Genomic DNA, 26025 nt, shown 5'->3' with positions numbered 1-26025 from the left:
TAATAATTAAGCATAAAATATAACTAAACTTATAATTATGGAGATCATGAAAAAAAGCAAATTCGCTTATCAATAATAATATTATTCACTCAAAATTCGTTTTTAATTATATAAGAAATTATATACAAATTCATTAAGGGTATTAATTAATTAATATTAATAATTAAGCATAAAATATGACTAATTAGCCTATAATTATGGAAAGCATAAACAATAAGCAATTTCACTTATCAAATAATAGATAGATAGATTGTTTTATATCTTAATTTTTTAACTTTTATAATAGAAATAATTATTTTAAGATAACAACACAATATATAAGATTATCTTATTTAAAAAATAATTAATATTATTAACATAAATTATTTTTAACTATATAATAAATTCGCAAATAATAGTATAGATATAGATAAATTGTTATATATCTTATTTTTAATTTTTATAACAATAATTATTTTAAGATAACAATACAGTATATAAGAATTATCTTATTTTTATATAAAAATTAATCTGACTAATATAAATTCGTTTTTAATTTTTGAAAATTCCCCTTAATTATTATATATATTAATATTAATTTATAATGTAATATAACATATAAATATAATGTTATTAACTTAAAATTCGTTTTTAACTTTTAAATTAAAAAATATTATTTTCAGATGACAAAAAAATATATATAAGAATTATCTTTATATTTAGTAAATTTATAATCAAATATAACATATAAATAACAATATTATTCACTTAAAATTCCTTTTTAGTAATATAATAAATTATATACAAATTCATTAAGGGTAGTATCGATATTATAACATATAAATAACAATATTATTCACTTAAAGTTCGTTTTTAATTATATAATAAATTATATACAAATTCATTAAGGGTACAATCGATATTAACCAGTCTAACTTTTAACGTGAGAGCTCCGTTGCGAAAAATTAAAATTCGCTTTTTAATTATATAATAATTTATATACAAATTTATTAAGGGTATTAATTAATTAATATTAATAATTAAGCATAAAATATAACTAAACTTATAATTATGGAGAGCATGAAAAAAAGCAAATTCGCTTATCAATAATAATATTATTCACTCAAAATTTGTTTTTAATTATATAATAAATTATATACAAATTCATTAAGGGTATTAATTAATTAATATTAATAATTAAGCATAAAATATGACTAATTAGCCTATAATTATGGAAAGCATAAACAATAAGCAATTTCACTTATCAAATAATAGATAGATAGAGTGTTTTATACTTTAATTTTTTAACTTTTATAATAGAAATAATTATTTTAAGATAACAACACAATATATAAGATTATCTTATTTAAAAAAAAATTAATATTATTAACATAAATTATTTTTAACTATATAATAAATCCACAAATAATAGTATAGATATAGATAAATTGTTATATATCTTATTTTTTAATTTTTATAACAGAAATAATTATTTTAAGATAACAATACAGTATATAAGAATTATCTTATTTTTATATAAAAATTAATCTGACTAATATAAATTCGTTTTTAATTTTTGAAAATTCCCCTTAATTATTATATATATTAATATTAATTTATAATGTAATATAACATATAAATATAATATTATTAACTTAAAATTCGTTTTTAACTTTTAAATTAAAAAATATTATTTTCAGATAACAAAAAAAAATATAAGAATTATCTTTATATTTAGTAAATTTATAATCAAATATAACATATAAATAACAATATTATTCACTTAAAATTCCTTTTTAGTTATATAATAAATTAGGGAAAATCGCATAAAAAACCTTCAAAGTGTCACTTACTAGCACTTTAGGGGTGGGCACTTTACCCGATATCCGAAGTGGCATCCGAACCCGACCCGGAAAACCCGAACCGAAATCCGAACCGAAGTAGCAAAATACCCGAACGGGTATTAAGTTAGGAGAGATTGGATATCCGAACCCGAACGGGTAATACCCGAACCCGAATGGATATCCGAAGATAACCGAACATATGTATACTTACCCTTATATTTGTAGTTTACATCTCTCATTCTATTTAAAATATTTATATTGATGTTACACATACTTTAAAATCATATAGTATATATATAATTATGGAGAAAATAATTCGATATTCATTTAAAATGCATGTCAAACTTTTTGTTTCTTGTATTAACAAAAGTTACATCCAAAGTTTAAAAATATTATCTAAATTAATATTTTTATTTTTAAAATGTTATCTCCAAATGTATTAATCATTTAATCTATAAAAAGTAAAAAAATCAGTTAAGTGAAATCTATACTTTTAAATACAAGAAACTTAAAAACTGAAAAAATTATTTTTATTTTTTTTAAACTCTAAATATCCGAACCCGATCTGAAATAACCGAACCCGAACTAAAAATACCCGAACCCGACCCGAAGTACAGAAATACCCGAACAGGTTTTATATCCCTATACCGAAGTACCCGAAAATCCGAAATACCCGATCCGAACCCGAACGGGTACCCGAACGCCCACCCCTATAGCACTTTAAACCTTGAAGTTTTTTCACTAACACTTTTAACTTTCAAAGTGACTTTTGTATCATAAAAAACCTCCAAATCAAAAAGTTGACCTGTTCAGCAGGTAATTTTTCAAAAATAATTATTTAATTAATAAAATAAACAAAATAGATAAATAAATAAATCCAAATAATAAATAAAAATCGAAACCTTAATAAAATTCACAAAAATGAAAATATAATAAAAATTGAATAAATATTTTAAAAATTAAATAGTTTTATAAAATTTTAACAAAATAAAAATAACTAAAATTGTAATAATAAATAAGATTAAATTTAAATAGAGAAGAACTAAATTAAAAGGTTCAATTTTTTTTAAAAAAAAGAAAATTCAAAATTGTTTTTTTTTTTAATTATAATTTTTTTTCAAAAATATATCATATCATCGTGGACAACAACAATTTCAAATATATCAATAATGACAATGATGGTTTCTGACTTTTATTTAATTTATGAGTTTTTATTAAATTTTACGATTTTTGTTTAATTTTTTGATTATTTAACTAATTAAATAATATTTTAAATAATATTATTTAATAAGTAAAATAAACAAAAAAATAGAAAACCAGAAAATTAAACAAAAATCGTAAAATGTAATAAAAACTCATAAATTAAATAAAATTAGAAAAAATTAGAAAAAATCAGAAAATTAATTAATATTTAGAAAATTAAAGTTCAAAGATAAATGAGATCAAATTAAAAAAAAACATAAAAATAAAAAATTCATATATTTCAAAAAAAATGAAAATTCAAAAGTTTTGAAAAAGATTTTTTGTCATTTTTAACGATGATGTTGGAAACTATCATTGGAGATATGACAATTATCGCCATTGTTAATGGTTATGTGAGAAACCATCATCGTAACTAGTGAATTTTGAATTTTCTATTTTCCATTTTTTAAAAAAATTGTGAACTTTTTATTTAGTTCTTCTCTATTTAAAATTTAATTTTATTTATTATTAATTTTTAGTTATTTTATTTTTTTAATACTTAAGAAAATAATTTTAAAAATATTTATTTAATTTTCTAAAATTTTAATTTTTTTAATTTTTGTAAATTTTATTAAAAATTTCGACTTTATTAATTTTTGGATTTTTATTTATTTATTTTGTTTATTTTATTAATTAAAAAATTATTTTTGAAAAATTACCTGCTGAACTAGTCAACTTTTTGATTTGGAGGTTTTTTATAATACAAATGTCACTTTGAAGGTTAAAAGTGTTAGTGAAAAAACTTCAGAGTTTAAAGTGCTAGTAAGTGACACTTTGAGGGTTTTTTATGCAATTTCCCCTTATAAATTATATACAAATTCATTAAGGGTAGTATCGATATTATAACATATAAATAACAATATTATTGATTTAAAATTCGTTTTTAATTATATAATAAATTATATACAAATTCATTAAGGGTACAATCGATATTAACCAGTCTAACTTTTAACGTGAGAGCTCCGTTGCGAAAAATTACTTCGCAAATAATAGTATAGATCAAGGGAATCTACTCATCAGCATCATCTCCTTCAAGTTCAGAACAAGTTCCACAATATTTTTTAACAAGTGGATCTTTTCTTTTATATATATATTGTAAGTTGTGGGTTTATGAATTTACAGAGGCAATAATTTTAACTAGAACTAAACATCCGCATCTGCGTGGATATTGATTCTTACGTTCTTATATATTGATATTTTCTTTTCATAACTAGTATTATATATTTTAGATGTATAGCCATATAATTAATTGTATTAAAAAAACTCAAATCGAACCAGGTAATATAGTTACAAATATCCAATTATTTGGATATTTTTAAGTTCTTATACATCAGAACAAATTAATTCAAACTCGGGAGGATCCATTTTGAAACTCATACATAAATTTATAATAACCAAGTGGTGCCTAATTTCAAAACTAAAAAACCCGATAGCTGAAAAAAACAATCCGTACTTGAATAGGTATTCAAATGTTCATGCCTAACTGATTCTGTAAAAAAAAAAACAAACTATTTTTATGTGCTTGACCAAACTAAGTGAAATGGAAATAGTTTTTTTTATTTAGTAAAATAGTTATATAGAGTGAAAAATAAATAACAATAAATGTAATATGTTTTTATTATTTTGATTTAAGTTATTATTTTGCTCACATAAACTATACATATTTTTACCTTTAGTAAAACAGATTAAACAAAACTTTTAACCATATTCAAAATCCATTTATTTTACATTTTAATTTTTATAATTGGTACAAAGTAATAAATAAAAATATGTAGTGTTATTATTATTATAATATAACTAATGCTGTGATGATTGTTAAGTTAATATAATTAATGAAGTTGTTAAATTGAGTTAAAAATGGAATGATAACTATCAAAAAATATTTTAGTAAAATCAATTTTTAGTATCTGTATATATTTGAATTAATTTTTGATATAAATTAATTTTAAATTATTATTTTGATTTGAAATATGTTATAAATTTTTAAATTTTGTACTATACTCTTACTTTTCAAAAGAATTTTAGTTTTAATAGCATTTTTTTTTGGTTTTTATAACTACAAATGCAGTCCAGCAAAATGATGGATCTTGAGTCATAATAATCAAGTTTATTCATATTAAATTCTCAAATTTGCAAAACCCATTAGTATCATTTAAGAAAACATTTTATTATACACAAATAAAATAATATTAAATATAGCCCATAAAATCAAAAATTTAGTGGTTTACTTTATTATACACATACAATATTATTAAAAACTTATTATACACAAACAATATTTTTGAAAACTTATTATACATACACCAACAATATTTTTATTATACACAAAGCACTTGAAAACAGTTATAACCACGTGTTTATTTTATAAGACAGAACTACCTTTTTGAAAAGAAAAAAAAATGGTTAAATCCGGATCACCATTGGAACCAGACCTAATCTCCGGGAGAGTCGCAAGCCCGCGGATGGACTCCTTCTCAAAAAATAAACACGTGATATTCATCTTTAAGAAATTAGATTTTATTTGAGGCCACATCACTATTTCTTACAAATTTGGTTAGATTTAATTATTTAAATCATTTTAATAGAGACTACATCTAACTAGTTGATAACAGGTTTTGGATTTTTATCGGGCTATCTCATATTTTTAATTAGCGAGTTTTATTAAATCCGTACGGGATAATATACAGAGCGTGAGATCTACCGGTTCGACCACAAATCTGAGTTGCATATGAAATCACCTTTTGAATTTAAAACATTATAATTAAACTTAAACTCAGTTTTTAACAAAACAATAATTCATGCAAAATTTATCAAAATAGCCAATAAAAGAATATCCTGGTTTTAAAGAACGAGTCAAAAATTGTAGTGGCCTTTTAATTAAATATGGATTAAAACACACAAAAAATATATATCAAAAATTTATAGATCTACCTTTCAAAGAGTGAAAGATGAGAATCATGTAATGAAAAACTTGCAAAAAGAAGATAAATTAGTGAGAAGACATAAGAAAAAAATGAGAAATTGATATAAAGTTTGGTGTTTTGATGTTCAAAGAGATTAGAGAGATGTTAGAGAGTTTTAGAGTTAGAAACATTACATTTTTGTTGCATCCATTTGAGAGGAAGAAAGAGAATGTGTAAATTTTGTTTATATATGGAGACAAAAGTTCCAATTAGTTTAAATATTTTTGATATAAAAGACTTCTCAAAAAGACTTCTCTGAGTCTTCTAGAAATGTTTATTATTACATGATTTCATTTTTTTCCCATCAAAATATTTTTTATAAAGTTTTAAATATTTTAAAGATCTACTATATAAGAAGACTTACAAAAAATGTTGTTGTAATTTCACTAGCTTTTAAGTTACTTTTGCATTTGATTAAATTTGGGGTATGCTTTTGTATTAAGAATCAAAATTGAGTCATTTTTGGAAATTTCCCCTATATTCAAAATATGATTTTTACAAAAACATTTTCCGATAACCGTAATAAAAAAATCAATATATATAAGAAAAATACAATAAAAGTAACGTACTTTATTTTTTTAATCAGATTTTATATTTAGGTTGTTAACATACTTTATTTTTTCCCCAACGATTCAAATTTGTATATTCAAAATAGTAACAAATTAAATATTTTGAAATAGTTCTTATATGATCCGACCTCTCTAAATTTATTCCTCAGACAATATAAATAACAAAAACAAACTAATATTGTCATATAAATAAATTTTTTTTTTCTAATATCATTTCCTTTATTTTTTGAATAGTAAAAATTTTCTTATATGTATTGAAAACAGTTTTTATAATGGTTATTGGAAAATATTTTAGTAAAAAACAATTTTTGAATATATGTATATTTTGAACAAAATTTTTGATATAAATAAATTTTAAATTATTATTTTGATTTGAAAATATGTATATAAATTTTAAATTTTGTTTTATGATTATTTCAAATAAAAAATATTTTTAGGTAACTAGATTAAACCATTTTTCGTCTATTTTAAAGATGGCCTAGATATGTTTCTCATAATATAATGGACTTGCAATCTTTGTTAATAACATATAAGTTCATTACTTTTTTTCTTAATATAATGCTATATATGTTTACCCAAACAACATTATATTCTTTTTTATATTGCTATATATGCTTCCAAATAGATTTTTTTAAGATATGTTTCCAAACAATTGTTAAAGATGATTCAGTTTTAATAATATAGATAATGTAGATGTGCAGTGTGAATGGAACAGAAGAAAAAAAACCACCTTGTTTGAAGCAAATGATCAAGTATCGACAACTACAAAGCGATGTTTGTTAAGATTTGAGAGAGGGTTTGTGAGAATTTGTTGTATTATTTCTTATTGCTTACACCACTATATATATTGGTTCATACAAGGTGGAGTCAAAGGGAGAATTGATTGCAAAGATACTCTACATAATGACATGGTTAAACTCATAAAGACTAAGGTTGAATGGGTCTTCCATGTGGCTGGATGTAAACCTCCAATGGATTCTAGTTTTGAACTTGTATGGTCTTGGTTATAGACCATCCACTTCATGATTTATAACACTCCCCCTTGGATGCCATAACCATATCGGGCTTGTAACATGCTAATTTTTCCTCATTAAAACTTTACTAGGAAAACTCATTGGGATAAAACCATAGTTAAGGAAAAAGAGTACAACACACATTACTCCCCCTGATTTGAACATCACTGAAGGTCCTTGAGTCTACGCATGTCAATCTACTGCGTGAGCTTCCTGAATGTGCTGGTAGGCAATGACTTGGTGAAGAGGTCGGCTGAATTTTCGCTAGACCAAATCTGTAGGATATCGACCTTTCCAGCTTTCTGCAACTCATGGGTAAAGAAGAACTTGGGTAGTATGTGTTTGGTTCGGTCACCTTTTATATACCCGTCCTTGAGTTGAGCAATGCAGGCCGCATTGTCCTCATAAATGATGGTCGGACCATTGTCCTCGACCATACCACTATCTGATTGGATGTGTTGGGTCATAGACCTCAACCATACACACTCACGACTTGCCTCATGCATGGCTAAGATTTCTGAGTGATTAGATGAAGTGGCTGCTATGGTTTGTTTCATGGATCGCCATGAAATCGCTGTACCACCATGAGTGAACACATAACCGGTTTGGGACCGACCATGGTGTGGATCAGATAAGTAGCCTGCATCTGCAAAGCCTACCAAACCATCTTTGGTTTCATTGGTATAAAATAGACCCAAATCCTTAGTTCCTTGTAGGTAACGTAGGATATGTTTAATTCCGTTCCAGTGCCTTTGGGTCGGACAAGAACTAAATCTTGATAGGAGGTTCACGGCGAAACATATATCTGGTCTAGTGTGGCTAGCCAAATACATTAATGCTCCTATGGCACTAAGGTATGGCACTTCTGGACCCAGAACATCCTCATTGTCCTTCTTAGGACCGAATGGGTCAGTGTCCAAATCAAGGGACCTAACGACCATTGGGCTGGTCAATGGGTGAGCCTGGTCCATATAAAATCTCTTGAGTAATTTTTCAGTATATGCCATTTGATGCACAAGGATTCCTCCTTTCATGTACTCAAGTTGCAACCCCAAACAGACTTTGGTTTTACCTAGGTCTTTCATTTCAAACTCTTTTTTGAGATAATCAACTGTTTGGGCGATTTCCCCAGAGGTTCCAATGATGTTCAAATCATCAACATACACTGCTATGATAACAAATCCATTGTTTGCAAACTTCTTTATAAAGATACATGGACTGATAGGGTCGTTCTTATAGCCTTCTTTGGCAAGGTATTCGCTTAAATGATTATACCACATTCGACCACTTTGCTTAAGTCCATATAAAGATTTTCTTAGCCGTATGCAGTGTTCTTCTCGAGAACCTTTGTTAGCTTTAAGCTCAATACCCTCTGGTAATCTCATATATATTTCATTATCCAGTGGACCATAAAGGTATGCGGTTACAACATCCATCAACCGCATATCCAAATTTTTTTTATGGCCAGACTTATTAAAAATCAAAATGTAGTTGCATCCACCACCGGGGAGTATGTCTCCTCATAATCGATTCCTGGTATTTGTGAGAATCCTTGTGCTACAAACCGTGCTTTGTATCTTACAATTGAACCATGTTCATTTCTCTTTCTCACAAAGACCCACTTATATTCCACTGAATTAATATTAGAAGGTGTCAGGATAATCGATCCAAAGACATTCCTTTTCTTTAATGATTCTAACTCCACATTTATGGCTTCTTTCCATTTGAGCCAATCTGATCATTGAGTGCACTCTAGAATAGACGCGGGTTCATGATCCTCATTTAAGTCCATCATATCAAGGGCTACTTTATAAGCAAATATATCATCGATTTCAACATCTTTTCGGTTCCATCTTGTCCCAGACATAAAATAATTAATTGAGATCTCATCATTAGCACCTTCAGTACCATGAGGCTCGGCGTCCCGAGTCTCATTGGTTGGTACCTTAGGCATGGCCATTTCGGCCTTGTCTGGACAATCTATGACTTCGGTTTCTTTTGTACCTTTCTTTAATTTCCGAGGTCCTTTACCTTTGGAACCAATTGGTCTACCACGTTTGAGACGTGCTTTAGACTCTGTAGCCACTTGATTGTGTCCATCATGGACATCAATACTTATTGGTGCATTACAAGCTGGTATATAGGACTTAGTCACTCTTTTCGGGTCAGCAAAGGAATCAAGCAATTGATTAGCTAGCTTTTGCAAAGGAATTATTTTCTGGACCTCTAAATCACATGATTGAGTCCGAGGATCTTGCCATGATAAGGATGTTTGATTCCATATTATTGCTTTGCCCAGCTTGTTATTCTCTCCCCCTAATGACAACCTGCATATCTGGCCTTAAACAAATCTCCTGTTGTTGGCTCAAGATATTTAATAATGGTGGGAGAGTAAAATCCAACATATATTCCCATCCTCCTTTGAGGTCCTATTTTTGTTCTCTGTGGTGGTGCAATAGGAACATACACAGAACATCCAAATGTTTTGATATGGGACAAGTCTGGCTCATGACCCGAGAGTAATTGGGATGGAGAATAATGAAGGATTCGGCCAATCCATTCTGTGTATGTACATGTACCACAGAGTGTTCCACACTTACCCCCATGGACATACAGTAATCATTAAAAGCTTGGGAACTGAATTCATTAGCATTGTCAAGACGAATAGTTTTAAGTGGAAAATCTGGAAAGTGGGCTCTCAGTCTTATGATCTGGGCTAGTAATCTAGAAAATGCCAGGTTTCTAGTGGATAATAAACAAACATGCGACCATCTGGTCGATGCATCAATGAGGACCATAAAATATCGAAATATCCCACAAGATGAGTGTATTGGTCCACATATATCGCCTTGGATCCTTTCCAGAAAGTTTAATGTTTCCTTAACCACCTTTACAGGTGATGGCCTTATTATTAATTTCCCTTGTGAGCATGGAACACATGGAAAGCTCTTAGGGACAATTTTCCTATATTTCAAGGAATGGCTAGTTGAGTTCAAGAGTATTTTATGCATCATAGCCGAACCAGGATGGCTGAGCCTGTCATGCCATTGGTTAAAGGCTTCTCTGAACTCTTTAGTAATTGTGACATTAACCTCGATCAAGTTTATATGGGCAGAATAAAGGCCCATAGATATAGCAGGGATAGTCTTTAGGACTTTCTTATGGCCTTGGGCATTTTCATAAATCAAAAGGAATTCTTTCTTTCCCTTGCACTTAGTTTCAATATGTAGACCAGTCATACAAATGTCTTTAAAACTTAGCAAATTTCTCTTATTTAGGATAGTATAATGCATTAGAGATTTCTAGATGCGTGCCATTAGGCATCATTAAGTGGGCCTGGCCATGGCCTTCAATAAGACTGGCCGTGCCTGTTATAATATTGATATTGGCACTTCTTAGGGTGAGGTTAACAAAATATCTTTTGTCTTTTAATATAGTGTGGCTTGATCCACTATCCACCACTAGCATGTTCTTGTCTTCTTTCATTTCTTAAAAATAGACAAGGACCATTATCTTAGACATTTCTTAAGTATAAGAATGTTTTATTTGGCTTTGTTTAAATGTTTCTTAGAAAGTTTAACTGGATATATAAAATAAAATTTATTTCATAGATAGAACTTTATTTCAAAGTAGTAGAACAAAAACATAAAGCCAAAGGAAAATGCAAAGACAAGAGCAACATGATGTCGAAATCTTAATTGGCCTCTTTAATGCAATCCGAAGTCTCAAATCCAAGAAGGTCATCATTCTCATGGTCGAAATCATTCTCACCATCGTGATGGACCCAATGGGCCACAGGTTCTTTCCCTATATGCTCTCCTGGTAGAGTTTAACAAGGTGTTGGGGAGTTCTGCATCGGTTAGCCCAATGATTGGTCATCCCACACTGTTGGCAAGGGGATTTGGTCGAGCCATGGGTTTTAAAGTCAGACTTATACCCACGGCTGGCTTGGTAACCTCGGCCTCGGCCCCGACCATGGTGTGGTCGTGTTTGATACCCACGGTCACGCTCTTGCCATTTTCCACGGCCTTTCACACGGCTATGGTTTGACTCTTTCTTTGGAGACTCATCTTTTGGCTCTATGGCCGCATGTGCCTCAAGTAATGCCTTAGCACCTGGAGGCCTCATCTCACTATTCCTCATGAGTAACTCATTGTTTTGCTCAGCTAGCAACAAACAAGAGATCAAATTTGCATAGGTGGAGAAACCCTTTTCTCGGTGTTGTTGCTGAAGCAAAATATTTCTTGTGTGGAATGTAGAGAATGTTTTCTCTAAAATGTCAGCATCAGTGATAGTCTCTCCACACAGTTTCAACTTTGAAACTATCTTGAATAGAGCCGAGTTATACTCATCCACAGACTTAAAGTCTTGGATCCTTAGGTTCCTCCAATCATATAGGGCCTTTGGTAAGAGCACCGTCCTCTGGTGATCATATCTGGATTACAGTTCTGTCCAAAGTTCCAGAGGATTCTCAATAGTGAGGTATTGGTCTTTGAGACTTTCAGCAAGGTGATGGCGTATGATTAAGATCGCTCTGTATCTATCCTTCTCAGATGACTCATTGCCATCAGTGATACAAGCACCAAGTTTTTGGATTTCAAGATGATCTTGGTGTCAAGTGCCCATTGAAGGTAATTGTCTCCGGAGAGATTGATGGCAGCATACTCAAGATTGTTGATTTTCGACATCTGAATCAAATAATCAATAAAGGGATAAGGATTCATAATAAGATGATCAATTCATGGATGCATGATCAATGGGGATTTTGAATGTTTGAAATGTTTTATATTTTTCAATCATCACTAATAAAATTCAATCATAAAAATCGATTTCAAGGTTGATTAATAATAACTATGTGATCAAATGATAACTTTATAATCAAATGTTTTCAAAACTAGTAGTTAAAATTTATTATATGATATACTAATTTTAAAAAATAGATTATAGTTTATAATATTTGAAATAAATATTTACTTTAGTCAAAAAATTTCATTTAAACAATCATAAAAGTTTTAAAAAAAAAAATTTCAGTTTCAAACACTACAAGAAAACAGGCTCATACTGAGGGCAAAAATCATCGGTATGTCGTCGGAATAAGCGAATTCCGACGCCATACCGAGGAAACATGTCCTCGGAAAAAATTCCTCAGAATTTCATTTTTCCTCGGAATTTCCTCGGAATTTTCTGACGGAATTTCGAGGAAACAAAATTCCGAGGAAACTGTGAGGACGAGAGTTCGTCGCACATTTCCTCGGAATTTTCCGAGGGACGTGGTCGTCGGAATATTCCGAGGGACCACCTTCCTCGGAATTTTCAAAAAAATAATTAAAAAAAAATTAAAATTCCTTTTTAATGAAATTCGAAAATATAAAATATAAAATAAAAATTGAAATTGAAAATATATTAGATAATATTATTCAAAGTTGTACAAACTAAAATATATTAAAAATTAGTTTTAATAAAAAAAAATTTTAAATTCAAAAATAGTTTTTAATCACAAAAATATAAATATATAAAAAATAGTTTAATAAATACTAAAAATAGTTTTTAATCACAAAAATATAAAAATATACAAAAAATAAATAGTTTAATAATTACAAAAAATATTTTTAATTACAAAAAAATATATATAAAAGTATATATATAAATAGTTTTAAAATTACAAAAATAGCTTTTAATCACAAAATATAAATATATTTTAAAAATATATATAAATAGTTTTAAAATTCCAAAAATTAGTTTTTTAATCACAAAAATATAAATATATATTTTAAAAAAATATATAAATAGTTTTAAAATTCCAAAAATAGTTTAATATTTACAAAAAACGTTTCATAAATATTAAAAATGTTTGATAAATATAGAAATGATTTTATATACAAAAACGTTTCATTTATAATTCATAAAATAGATTTTATATACAAAAAACGTTTTCAAAATTATTTATAAACACCAAACTATTATAAAACTTAAACAAAAATTCTACACAATCAAATAATCACAATCCTCAATACAAAACCACAATCAAACTTCCATTATACAATCCTACCAATCACCCTAACAAAAAATCTATCAAAAAACTTCTAAAATCATCAATTTTAACCTAACAAATAGATTGGGAAGGTTCTTACATGATTTGGGAATCAAATAGAGGATGAATAGGTCGGATTGGCCGGAAATCGTCGAGAGAGAAGGGGAGGTCGGCGGAGATGGCAAGGAAGAAGAAGAGAGAAATGAGGAAGAAGAAGAGATCTGTGTTTATAATTTCGAAGTTTCTGACGGAAACTATCCGTCGGAATTTCCTTAGTTTCGAAAATTTAATTTTCGCAAAATATTTCGCGAAAATTATGGCGGTAAAATGAAAAAATTCCGAGGAAAATTCAAATCCCTCAGAATTTCCTCGGTATATTCCGAGGAAATTCCGAGGGATATATGTTTGGGGTTTCAAAACCTCAATTTGTTTTGCCCAATATCATTTCTTATACTAATGTAATGATAAAATTGAATATTCTTTGTATAGATGATCATAAACCATGAAATAACAAAATTCCAAAATGAATTGTAAGTATTCCTTTTACCATTCATTAAAGTGTATAAGTGTTTGATCTTATGTTGTGGGAAATTCGTTCATACAATCGGAAAGTGTTTATTATCGGGTAACACACCTATTTTTGGTTTAAGACACTTAATAATCAGTTTAAGACACTTAATAAGGCTTATATATTTGTTATTCAAACCGAAAACATTTTTTCGGTTACAAAACCATTTTCCTCGGAATTTCCTCGGAATATTCTGAGGCTATTCCGAGGAAGCTAAACCCTATAGTAAAATCCCTAAATCACTCGGAATTTCCTTGGTAAATTCCGAGGAAATTTCGAGGAACCTAAACCCTAAAAGTTAAATCCCTAAATCCCTCGGAATTTCGAAGAAAACTCTTTCCTCGGGATTTCCTCGGAAAATACCGACGGAAAGTGAATTTCTCGGAATTTCCTAGGTATTTTCCGAGGAAATCCCGAGGAAACGTAAAATTTATGTTTCCTCGGCATTTCCTCGAAAATTCCTCGGAATATTCCGAGGAATTCATTTTCCGTCAGTATGTCCGTCAGTATTTCCCTGTTTTCTTGTAGTGAAAATCAGACATCAATGGTCAAAGATTTTCATTGATGGGTTTGAATATTTCATTTATTCTGATTTTGACTGATCACAAAGGATCAAAAACGATTTTGGCTTTAGGGTGATCATGATTGTTTTTGAATTTTGGATATTGTATTTTGTTGGTTGTGAAACCAAGCAAGAGAAAGAGTTTGATGTGTGTAATGGCCGATTTTATTTGGCAAACATCACATCAGTTTGGTTTGAGGATTTTGATGGGGTTTTTGATTAGGCCAGATTATACATTCATGTTTTCACATCTGATAGTAAGGCCAATCAAAGGATTCAATCATGGGTTTTTAATCTTTCATCAAATCCGGATTCATGGATGACAAAAGGAGAGAGGAGCAGCCAATTTTATGAATGGCTTTTAGCTAAGGGGATTTGCAATCTTTCAATATTTTTTGTTTATAATTCAAAAGGTTCTTAGAATCATGATTCATATAGATCATGGATTCAAGATTAATATTTGAGATGATTTTAGATCTACAGATTTTTTTCTTTTATAATATCTATAGATTTATATTGTTTTATAAGTTTTAGGATTCATATAAAATTCAGATTCATATAGATCTTTATAATCAAAATTCAGATATGTGGTGTTTTTAGATTTTATGTTTAGATTATTTTACCTTTTCACCACAAGGATTCTGAATGGACCACCTTAAAAGAGAGAGAGGAGGATGATCCGCGGATGGTGGAGAGAGGTGGAGAAGTGGCCGGCGAGGGGCTGTGAAGACTGGCTGGCAGAAAACAAGGCTGAACGCCGGAGGAGATGAGGTCACCGGAGGAGAGGAGGTCGCCGGAGGAGAGCTTGCTCAGGGGAAGAGAGTTTCGTGCTGATAACGTGTTAAGATTTAAGAGAAAGTTTGTGAGAATGTGTTGTATTATTTCTTATTGCTTACTCATACAAAGTGGAGTCAAAGGGAGAATTGATTACAAAGATACTCTACATAATGACATGGTCAAACTCATAAAGACTAAGGTTGAATAGGTCTTCCATGTGGCTGGATGTAAACCTCCAATGGACTCTAGTCTTGAACTTGTATGGTCTTGGTTATGGATTATCCACTTCATGATTCATAACAATGTTCAAATTGTGCGATTGATTTAACAATAAATATGAATACGTTCAACAAAAACTGTAGCTGAGAAAAAATTAAAGATTAAAGGTATGATGATGACCAAGACGGAGAGTGGCTGTATACACCGTTTACAAAGAAAAAAAGCAATGTTTTGTTTTTCTTGACCATTAGGGTTTTACTCAGTAGGTAGAGTTTCACGCTAATAATATGTTGGAAGGAAAGAAATAACTGAATGAATTGGTGTGTTATTCTGTTGACAATGAATCATTTATATAGAAGAACAAAAATACTTCGAATTTGAAGATGATTTTTTCATTTTTTATTTATATAAAGTTGAGTTACATCTTTCCTGGTGATGCCACATTGGATTACATGTCACAAACTCGAGCTCTCTGGCGCTGACACGTCAGATTAAATGAAACTCGGCGTTTTGGTTTTTGTTAGGCTTTGGCTCGCGTTTTGTAATCGAGGCCCATAATGTTCTTAGCCCTAATCAGTTGAGACCTGAGCGTCGTCTTCTTCGCTTCCCTCAATCGACGATGCGGCGTGATGCGTTCTAGATCCTTAACTGGTGAGTTTCATATTTAATCGTCTTTAGTTCCCTTCAATTCGTCTCTGTTCGTCGGCGCCTTCATAACTTAAACATATCCTCACATGTCTGATAATCCAAAAAACTTATTTGCAGTATCATGGCGATGTTCTTCTTACTGATTTGAGGATGAATAACGAAGAAATCTTATCTCCTCCTAGCCAGTTCTTCTGCTGAGAATTTTGGAGGCCAGAAACGTAAAGAGAAGCGGTGAGAGTATGGTCGTGGACATGCTCTCGCTTTCATTACACGACGCCTCCGTGATCCCGACTCTTCTATCCGATGAGTCTGCGTCGCAACTGTGTCGGCAATCTCTTCCCGTACGACGAAGCCTTTTTTGTTTATGCATTCATGAAGCCGTTGACGAATTTGCTTTTGACAGAGTAGGATGTTAATACGCAGATCAGAGAAGTGTTGTGTCTTGTGGCGGAGACTGATGTTGCAGAGGATCCGGCTCTTAATACACATGCTTCTTCCTAGGCTGGAGAAGTTGGTGAAGTGTAAAGCTTCTAATGCGAAGTCGGCGGGAATGGTTGTGAACGGAAGCGTGATTAGTGCTGGTAGAGCTACGGTGAGCTCTGGTGGAAAGCATAGTTGACTACTTGAAGATTTGGGCGGCGAGGAAAGCAGCCGCCGAGGCATTGGAGGAGTTAGCTACGGTGGAAAGAAATGATTTTGGAGAGTACAAAGCTAAGTCTTTGAAGATCTTCAAAAGCAAGAAACACGACAAGGTTTGGTTTTTGTTTCTGAATGTAAGTTTGTTTGTTCAAGCATGATCACAAGTTTCAATTTTTGATACGTGTTTAGGTGAAAGCTGTGAGAGAAGTGATGGATCAGATGATGGAGGCATGGAAACAAATCCCATGTTTATCAGAAGAGGTTTCCATTTTCGAGCATCTAATGTTCCCCACTAGATCCACATTTGGTAATAGTTACTTAATTTTTGCAGCTTCTTGATCAAATGTAATCCCTGATTTTATTTTGCTGAGCTTTTGTATGCCTATATATAAAGTGTTTAGACATGTATGTTGTACGAAGGATGTGTTTGAACAAGGGGCGAATGAAATTGCTCTCTCTGTTGTTAGTGGAGTTCACTGTAAGGCATGTTACTGAACCGTGAGAGCTGAAAAAGATTTAACAAATAAGGTACAAGCTTTACTGCACTTTCTTAGGGTAATATAATATTGGTTTCATCCAAGGATGTTAACATGTCTTTGATATTGGCAAGTTATTGTTTCTTTTTCTTTTTCTTTTGTTAATTTATACTTCCCAACTATGATTTGTTATATATCTAAACAAGAACATCCTGCAAGGACTTTACACTCAAGAAAGATTAAGAAACCACATCCGTAAGTAGGCATTCTAAAGTGTCTGTATGATGCAAGGATCTTAGAATCTGTTCATGAGGCCTGCTTGCTTAGTTACTAACACATTCCAAACACCTCAATACTTTCTTTACAGGGGGCTGCTGCATTTTGTGTTTGTCCAAGACCAGAAGAAGAACGTTTGGCAATGGAGGTGTGTTTATGCATAAAAAAACTAAAGGATCTATCTTTCACGGCTCTCTGACTCCGTAAGCTTCAAATCTCTCTTCCTCTCCCTCATATTAATCTGACCCTTGGGTTATCTTTTTATTAAGATTCTGAATTTCTGTTTCGAGTCTGTGTATCTTTTTCAAGTTTGTGCTTAGTCTTGAGGTGTTAAAGGTATGATTGTATTTACTTATTCTTCCTGCTATTGAGTAGTACTAAATAATAAGATTTTTTATTTTGCCTTTTAGTTTTTCTATGGATGTAACATTGTAAATGTTTTCACTTGGTATCAAGGTCAGAGAGAGAGTGTGAGAGTATCATTGTACTGGATTTAGTTGTTGGAACCATCCACACCCATTCTTGGTACATTGTAAAGTGGTTGGTGTTGTTTATTGGTTTGGTTTTTAATTTCTTTTGCTTGGCCCTGCAATTTACAGTATCTCTTTTTCCTCTCAATGTTCTTAAATGCTTAAACATCAAAGCAAAGCTCAATAAATACACACCATAACCAAGAGTAGCAAATCAATGTATGGAGTGACTGGAGTCTAGCGGATGAACAGTCATGTGCTATGTAGAATTGTTCTATCAACAAGAGACAGTGAACAAGTGAAATCAAACTATATCCAGTTTTAGATTGTTGGAAGGGTAAGTGTTCTTTTATGTTAAATAAAGTGACCTCCTGAATCTAGGGAACAATGGAACATTGGTGAATATGATTCTTGCGACTCTCTATTCTATTATAGTTTCTCTTATTTACTGCTCCAAGTCCCACGCTATACATGAATTTAGTAACAAATCTCTTCATTCATGGAGAAGGTTAAAGTATGCAACGATATATCCAGGTTTGTTGTGCTGGTTTTCTAAATTTCTTGAAATTCATCTAACAAAAGGAATAGAGAGACTGGGATGAAGAGGTGATACAGCGGATTCCATAGCGTGCCACATTTTGCAATAACATGTTAGATCACATTGTATCTTTACTTTGTTCTCAATATTAAATGAAAGTTTTTCAACAACACAATAGCTAATGCATGGAAAACTGGTTTGGCTACAAGGGTTTTAAGCAACTGATTTTTTTTTTTAATGTTATTTGGTTAGAGAAATTTTTCAACTTGGGAATCTCCTAAAGAAGTTACAATTTTCTGAAGGTCATTGCAAATTAGTAGACATTAATTTACAAGAAATAGTTTTATTCAATAATAAAATATAATCAATATACAATAATCTAATTATGTATAATAATTTTTTTGTAAGAATTATATTTTATAAGTTAGTCAGTAATATTTATTTCAAAATTTATTTTGTAATATGCTTGAAATAAGTTTTAGGATCCATTTTATATTTTATTCTACTAACAGCAACAAAAAATAGGTTTTAAAGGCAGTAAAAATCATAATTTTTTTTTTTTATTGCATAAATCATTAGTTTTAAAAGAAAATGTGGAAAGTAAAAAACAATTTTAACACATGAAACAAATATATAACTAGGAGGAAATAATTTTACTCTACTTACTCTAATTGTAAATTTAAAATTCTATTTGACTTATTGGTATAGTTAAACTAAAATAAATATTGAAAGAAAGTAAATAATTATATTCTCCCTCCTAGAAAAGTTATAATATATAAAATGAAGAATAAAATACATAGATAAAATTGCTGTAAAACAACTATGAAGTTTAACTCTATTTAAATTAAAATTAAGATAAAATTTAAAATAAATTTTTACTATCAATTTTAATCGTCTGTCCGCCCGTAGGGCGGATTTACCCTAGTTTTTTATAAAGATGGTTAAAGCTATTTTCTTTATGATATTCCATAATAGACATTACATAATATGCGTAGCAGTATATTATTACTTTTAAATCTGAGCCATCACTTGAACGAACTGTTCTCCATTACGTATGAATGGCATCCTGAATGGTTCATCCAAGATATTATATGCTTAGAATTTCCTTTATGCCTAATTTGAGATTTTGTAAGTCCTAACGGTGTTGCTACGTTGGCATTTGTTGTTGTCACGAGGTAAAACAAGAGATTATTTTGATAATATTCGAGAAGGAAACATTATTCTTTATTTAGATATAGCAAGTAGAAGGGATAGACAAGCTAGGGATCCTTCATAGGTTCTTGAATTTCGCCAATCTTTTAAAAATAAAAGTAATTATTGGATTCATCCTAGGATGAACATGTACGTCCACCAATCAATAAGAATTTGTTTTTTCATATTCGGTATCTTTTAAAAAATGAAACAGAATATCTCAAGTTTTATTATGATTTTAAAATAAAAATTAATAGTAGTTACAAAAAATATATGTTTTTAAAAAAAAAAATATCATCAACAAAACACTTAACCCTAAATCATGACTCTAAACCCTTGGTAAACCTTAAACTCTTGAATAAAACACAATCAGTAAAATACTATACCTTTGTGAAGAACAGAGTAAAACAGAGGTTTTTGAATGAATAATACTTTTCTCATTGATTTCTCTTGTTCGATTACATCATCATCTTATAGTAGTCCTAGGAACAATATAGATCTATGACAGCTATGCTGACAGCTCATAGCTTTACAGTTGTAAAGGTTTACACATCTTCAATGGTTAGAGTCTCAAATCTGTTGCTTGTCTTTGTCTCTTGCGCAGGTACAGAAGAGGATAGAGACGACGTTGAAGACTAGAGTTCTTGGACTTCGACTGATCTTGGGCTTGAGCTAAAGTCTAGTGGGCTTCGTCCATATACTTACAACCTTAAACCTTTAATATTAAACCCTAAACCATTGGGTAAATCCTAAACCTTTGGATAAATCACAAACTCTAGGATTTAAGATTTATTCAAGGGTTTAGAGTTTACCCAAATATTTAAGGTTTATCCAAGAGTTTAGGGTTTAAGATTTAGGGTTTAAAGTTTTGCTGAAGATATGAAAAATATATATTTTTTTAAAACATGTTTTTGTTTGCAATTACTTTTAGTTTTTATTTATTTCTATATTTTAATTTCGAGTATAATATAACTTGCCAATATTTTGTATCTTTTTAAAAAAGATATTAAATATGAAATAACGAAATTCTATCGGTCGATGAACCCAAAAGTTTCTTTTAAAAAGGATGAGCACTAAAAATATAACAACTCATTATCTTAAGAAAATCATATAAAGAACAAAAACTAATCCAACGATAAATTTAAGACTTTTAGAAGTTCCGAACACGCAGTTCTATCGATTAACAAATCAACAACGAGATTATATAGTAATAAAACATGTGCAGTGTGAATGGAATAGAAAGAAATATCCACCTTGTTTGAAGCAAATGATCAAGTATCAACAACTATAAAGCGATGTTCAAATTGTGCGATTGATTTAACAATAAATATGAATACGTTCAACAAAAACTGTAGCTGAGAAAAAATTAAAGATTAAAGGTATGATGATGACCAAGACGGAGACTGGCTGTATACAACGTTTACAAAGAAAAAAAAACAATGTTTTGTTTTTCTTGACCATTAGGGTTTTACTCTGTAGGTAGAGTTTCACACTAATAATTGTTGTAAGTAAAGAAAATAACTGAATGAATTGGTGTGTGTTATTCTGTTGACAATGAAATCATTTATATAGAAGAACAAAAATACTTCGAATTTGAAGATGATTTTTTGCATTTTTTATAAAGATGGTTAAAGCTATTTTCTTTATGATATTCTATAATAGACATTACATAATATGCGTAACAGTATATTATTACTTTTAAATCTAAGCCATCACTTGAACGAACTGTTCTCCATTACGTATGAATGGCATCCTGAATGGTTCATACAAGATATTATATGCTTAGAATTTCCTTTATGCATAATTTGAGATTTTGTAAGTCCTAACGGTGTTGCTACGTTGGCATTTGTTGTTGTCACGAGGTAAAACAAGAGATTATTTTGATAATATTCGAGAAGGAAACATTATTCTTTATTTAGATATAGCAAGTAGAAGGGATAGACAATCTAGGGATCGATGATGACCTTCTACGTCAGATAGACTACCAGGAAATTGTATAAGAGTCTAGCATTTTGTCACATACACGTCAATTATTAAAAACACGGAGAACAACAACACATAGATCGTGGATATGCTTGTTAGGCAGTTTCAACTGCTTTAGCTGAGCCCTTGGTGCAGAAATAAGCACATGTGTCGGTGCATTGTGCAACCGCTCCATTCACAATTTCACTTGCATCTAATTCACCGAAACAATAACAGTATTAATGGATAATTCTCTTATTCTAACAATTTAACAACTGTGATAATAATGAGCTTTTTCTCTACCGGAGTCCTGGAGAGTGGTTAAGCCACCACACACAGAGGATGCACACCCCAACTTGCAGTATTCATTGACAGCATCACCTTGAGACAAACATAAAAATTCATGCAACTTGCATCAAAGTCTTGATCCAGCTTGAAAAAGATATAACTTAATAAAACCACCACAAAAAAAAAAAATTAAATTACCAGAGTTTTCGATAATTTCATGTAGATATCCCTGGGGACATGTTGTCCCAGAAACGATTTTGCATCCACTGATTTTTGCACAAGTTTTCCTAGAGGATCCAGTAAGACGGCATATATTATATGCGTTTCTGGCAGTGGTGCCCGGGCAACAACTCTTTCCTTCGACTTGATTCTGCGCCATGACAAGACTCATTATGAGCACACTTAAAATCACATTTCTGCCTTCCATCTTTAGACTGATTACTTATTTGGTACGTAGAGAGAGCACTTAAACTTGTAATGGTGAAATGGTGATAAAACAAGGCTCCTTTAAATACTAGTTGCTCTATAGTTACCACAATAAGCATCCTTTCACGCCTTTATCACATGCATGCTCTACCTACCCTAAAAAATTTGACAGGAAAGAATGCGTGTACCCATGTAACTGAACAGAACAGATGAGGCAGTGGTCCAAAGAACGTGTTTTTTGTTTCTTTCTGTAGAAGTATCTAGCTCGTATGATCTCTCTCTGTACTCTCCGATCTATCTAACTCTCTCTCACAGTATTGTCTCTCGTGTGTTTAGGTTCGCGACTCCGTATAGGCACAAGATCGATTCTGACGATTTTTCAATAGATTCCAACAGACATATACACTACAAAAAAAAGAGTGAATTGTATCACTTAATTTACATCCCAAAAATAAGAGATACTATTTTACATTACTTATTCTTAAATGAAACAAATAATTATAATTCTAAATCAGCTATAATAATTGATGCTGTTATTAATTAATTTAACATCAGTTTCATAAAATTGATATGATTTCTTTGAATTTGTATCATTTTAAACAAACTGATATAATTATATCCATTTATATCAGCTAAGTAATTGATGCATTTATTATTTTTGGTTAACATCACTTATTAGGCATGATACAAAATTTACATCGATTGAAACTGATGCTAATTTATGTTACTGCATTTTCAGTAGAAATTTAAAACACTAGAGATTACGAGAAGTGGTTACGATTTTTATGGCTTTAATTTTTTCTTTATAGCTGTGATATAATTGTATCCCTAACCGTTCACCACAAACACATCATCTTCTTTGCTTTCGTGATTAACATTTATGGGTTCCTCTCTCTCTCTCTCAAATCAAACAATTTTTATAAGTCATGATGATGAATTCTGTTTCTTCGTATGCAGAATTTCAATGATTATTAAGGTATGCATCAGATAAATCTGACCAGATGTTTTTTAAAAGTATTGCTTCTTCCTCTTCTTGTTTTCATTTTTTTCTGAATATCACAAATTTTTAAGTCTTTATGTTTATGGTAAAATGATATTTTCTTTAGGATCAAAAACGTCTGGAAATATAAGAAGAGACGATGGAGACTGAAATCTAAAAGGAAAAGTAGAAGTGTCAGGAAATCAAGGTTGAAGGAAACAGTTTTGTTGAAGATTGATGATGAAAAGAGAGACATAGAGAACGAGAAGAAAATGAAGAAGAATCTTGAAGATTTTCTCATGGCTAATTCTATTTAGCTTTTTTTATAATTCTTTTATCTCTGGGTTCATCTTATTACTTGTTGTTCTTGCTTTGTTTTGAGTTTCTCTTCAAATTTTGTGTTTTCTCTTTCATCGTCAGATGTAATATAAATAATAAAATTATTTAAATTATTTGAATTTTGAAATTGATTTCGTTTTAGTATTATAAATATATAAATATTTAAATCATTTATTTTAATTGATGAATATCTACCTCGCTTAAAAAGACTGATGTAAATGTTAGTATCATCTTTTATTATTTGCATCACCACTTTCAGAATCATTTATTTAAATGATGCAAAATTTATTTACATCATTTATAACTAATACAAATATATAAAATACGGAAGGTATGTCATCAGAAATTACTTCCAACAACACAGAAATCATCAGAATGTTCGGTGCCAAAACTTTCCGATGAAATTAAATCTGTAGGAAAATTTCGTTGACTCAATTCTTTGGAACATATCAGTCAATTTGTTTTGTAAGAACTGCTTTAAATTTATTTATTTAATTAATTTATTAACTATCACAGATAATTTTAAAATATTAATTAATATATATTAAAACCTAAAATTGAAAACATATATTATATAAATACAAAAATATATAATAATGTTTTACAAAATGATAAAAACATTTAAAAGTTTTTAAATTAAAAGAAAAACTAACACTCAGCAAGAAACAACCGCTTCATCTTATCCACATCTCCTGGTTCATCCTCTGACTTACCGCCTCAACAACTCTTTGATCCGCCCCTTTAGATTTCTTTTCCACCATTTCATCAAGAATTGTAGTTTTGTGTCTCCAAAGCTTCAATCCGCTCATTCTTGTTCTTTAACTGTTCGATAACACATGATCGGCATATGGCGATTGTGAAGAAGAAGGACAAGAGGAGGTTCGGCTACCCAACCCAAACAAATGACCTTTATTTTTTTGTAGCAGCGTGAAAAAGGTTAAATAACTCAACTAAAATATTAATTAAATTAAGAGATATATCCTATACGATAGCAATAAAAAATTTTGTTGTCGCAAATATAGATTCTAAAAATCAAAATACCCAAAATATTTCATAAAAGAGGTAAATATTCACTTATACACTTTAGTTAACTAATCTAAATCTTTGAGATTAGGGTTAAGGAGTGTGGATTTAGGATTGAGATTTAAAATTATATAAAATAAAAAAGAAATATGAAATTTTTTAAAATGAAATTTTTTAAAATAGTTTCAAAAGTATTTTCGAATTTCAAAAACAAAATTTGAAAGTAAAAAAAAGAAAAAAAACTATAAAAAATTCGAATTTGAAAAAATATAATCTGAAACTATAAAAAAATTATTTTATTTATTTTTTAATTTTTTTGTATTTATATATCTACGGTATACGAATTTTTTCTCCTATTAAATGAAACATTTTAGTCATTTTTTATCTTAGGATCTCTTTTTTTGACCAAAATTTAAAAATAGTCTATTTGGAGAACTTCCCTTAAGTTAAAAATCTAAAACTTGATCTCTTCCACCATTTTGTTTATTGTTGGAACTTGGAAGTCGAAGAGATGATCTAGGAAGCACGGATTTGTTCCAGCTGGGTTCCCACCAACTGTATGAAATCCTTCATAACAGGTTATTGAATTTCGCCAATTTCTAGTTGGTGGTGTACGCATGTACGTCCCTTGCATTATTGAGATAATCGACGAGATTTATTTCATTTGTTTCAATCTTAAAAGAAGATTAATAAATAAATAAATAAATAAACCAAAAAAGTAAACTATATAACTTACGAGTTAATCTTCCAGATAAGATATCTGCATGCACCCAAGTTTGGACAAAAGGACCTTTCCAGCCAAGGTTGCTTTGACGGTCCATATGTCAGCCACCAACTCTATGGCTGACATATTTTTAGACTTATGCTTAGACCAATGCTCCTGCAATTCGAACCAAATCGTCTGGTTAATTGATTTTGGTATCTTTCCCCTATGCCACAACTGCTTCCACTCATAAATCTACTTCTCATAAGTGTTCATGGCCTTTTCGTAGAAGGCTATACG

The 26025-nt window shown here is 30.1% G+C and overlaps 1 protein-coding gene and 1 long non-coding RNA gene across 2 annotated transcripts; one reads left to right on the top strand and one right to left on the bottom strand.

Moving 5' to 3' along the window:
* Nucleotides 1-21868: 21868 nt before the first annotated feature.
* LOC108846237 (thionin) lies at nt 21869-22697 on the bottom strand. Its single transcript, XM_018619461.2, has 3 exons — nt 22454-22697; nt 22271-22348; nt 21869-22181 (listed from the first exon to the last, which is right to left on the bottom strand). Exons 1-3 carry the CDS (start codon nt 22680-22682, stop codon nt 22084-22086), a joined length of 405 nt encoding a protein of 134 aa, XP_018474963.1. The 5' UTR covers nt 22683-22697; the 3' UTR covers nt 21869-22083.
* A 624-nt stretch (nt 22698-23321) lies between these two features.
* Nucleotides 23322-24110, top strand: LOC108846238 (uncharacterized). The gene is made up of 2 exons (XR_001948620.2): nt 23322-23657; nt 23788-24110. It is a non-coding gene; the product is annotated as an uncharacterized LOC108846238 (long non-coding RNA).
* Nucleotides 24111-26025: the final 1915 nt, after the last annotated feature.

This window comes from Raphanus sativus, chromosome 9 (assembly GCF_000801105.2).
Source record: "Raphanus sativus cultivar WK10039 chromosome 9, ASM80110v3, whole genome shotgun sequence".
Lineage (NCBI taxonomy): Eukaryota > Viridiplantae > Streptophyta > Magnoliopsida > Brassicales > Brassicaceae > Raphanus > Raphanus sativus.
This window is presented reverse-complemented; position numbering and strand designations above follow the sequence as displayed.

Bases quoted from the DNA above. Each gene is read 5' to 3' on its own strand.
- LOC108846237 (XM_018619461.2), bottom strand. From the start codon at position 22,682: ATGGAAGGCAGAAATGTGATTTTAAGTGTGCTCATAATGAGTCTTGTC. The intron at 22,349-22,453 runs GTAATTTAATTT...GTTTGTCTCAAG, and splicing joins TGAAATTATCGAAAACTCTG to GTGATGCTGTCAATGAATAC. The intron at 22,182-22,270 runs GTAGAGAAAAAG...TCGGTGAATTAG, and splicing joins AACCACTCTCCAGGACTCCG to ATGCAAGTGAAATTGTGAAT.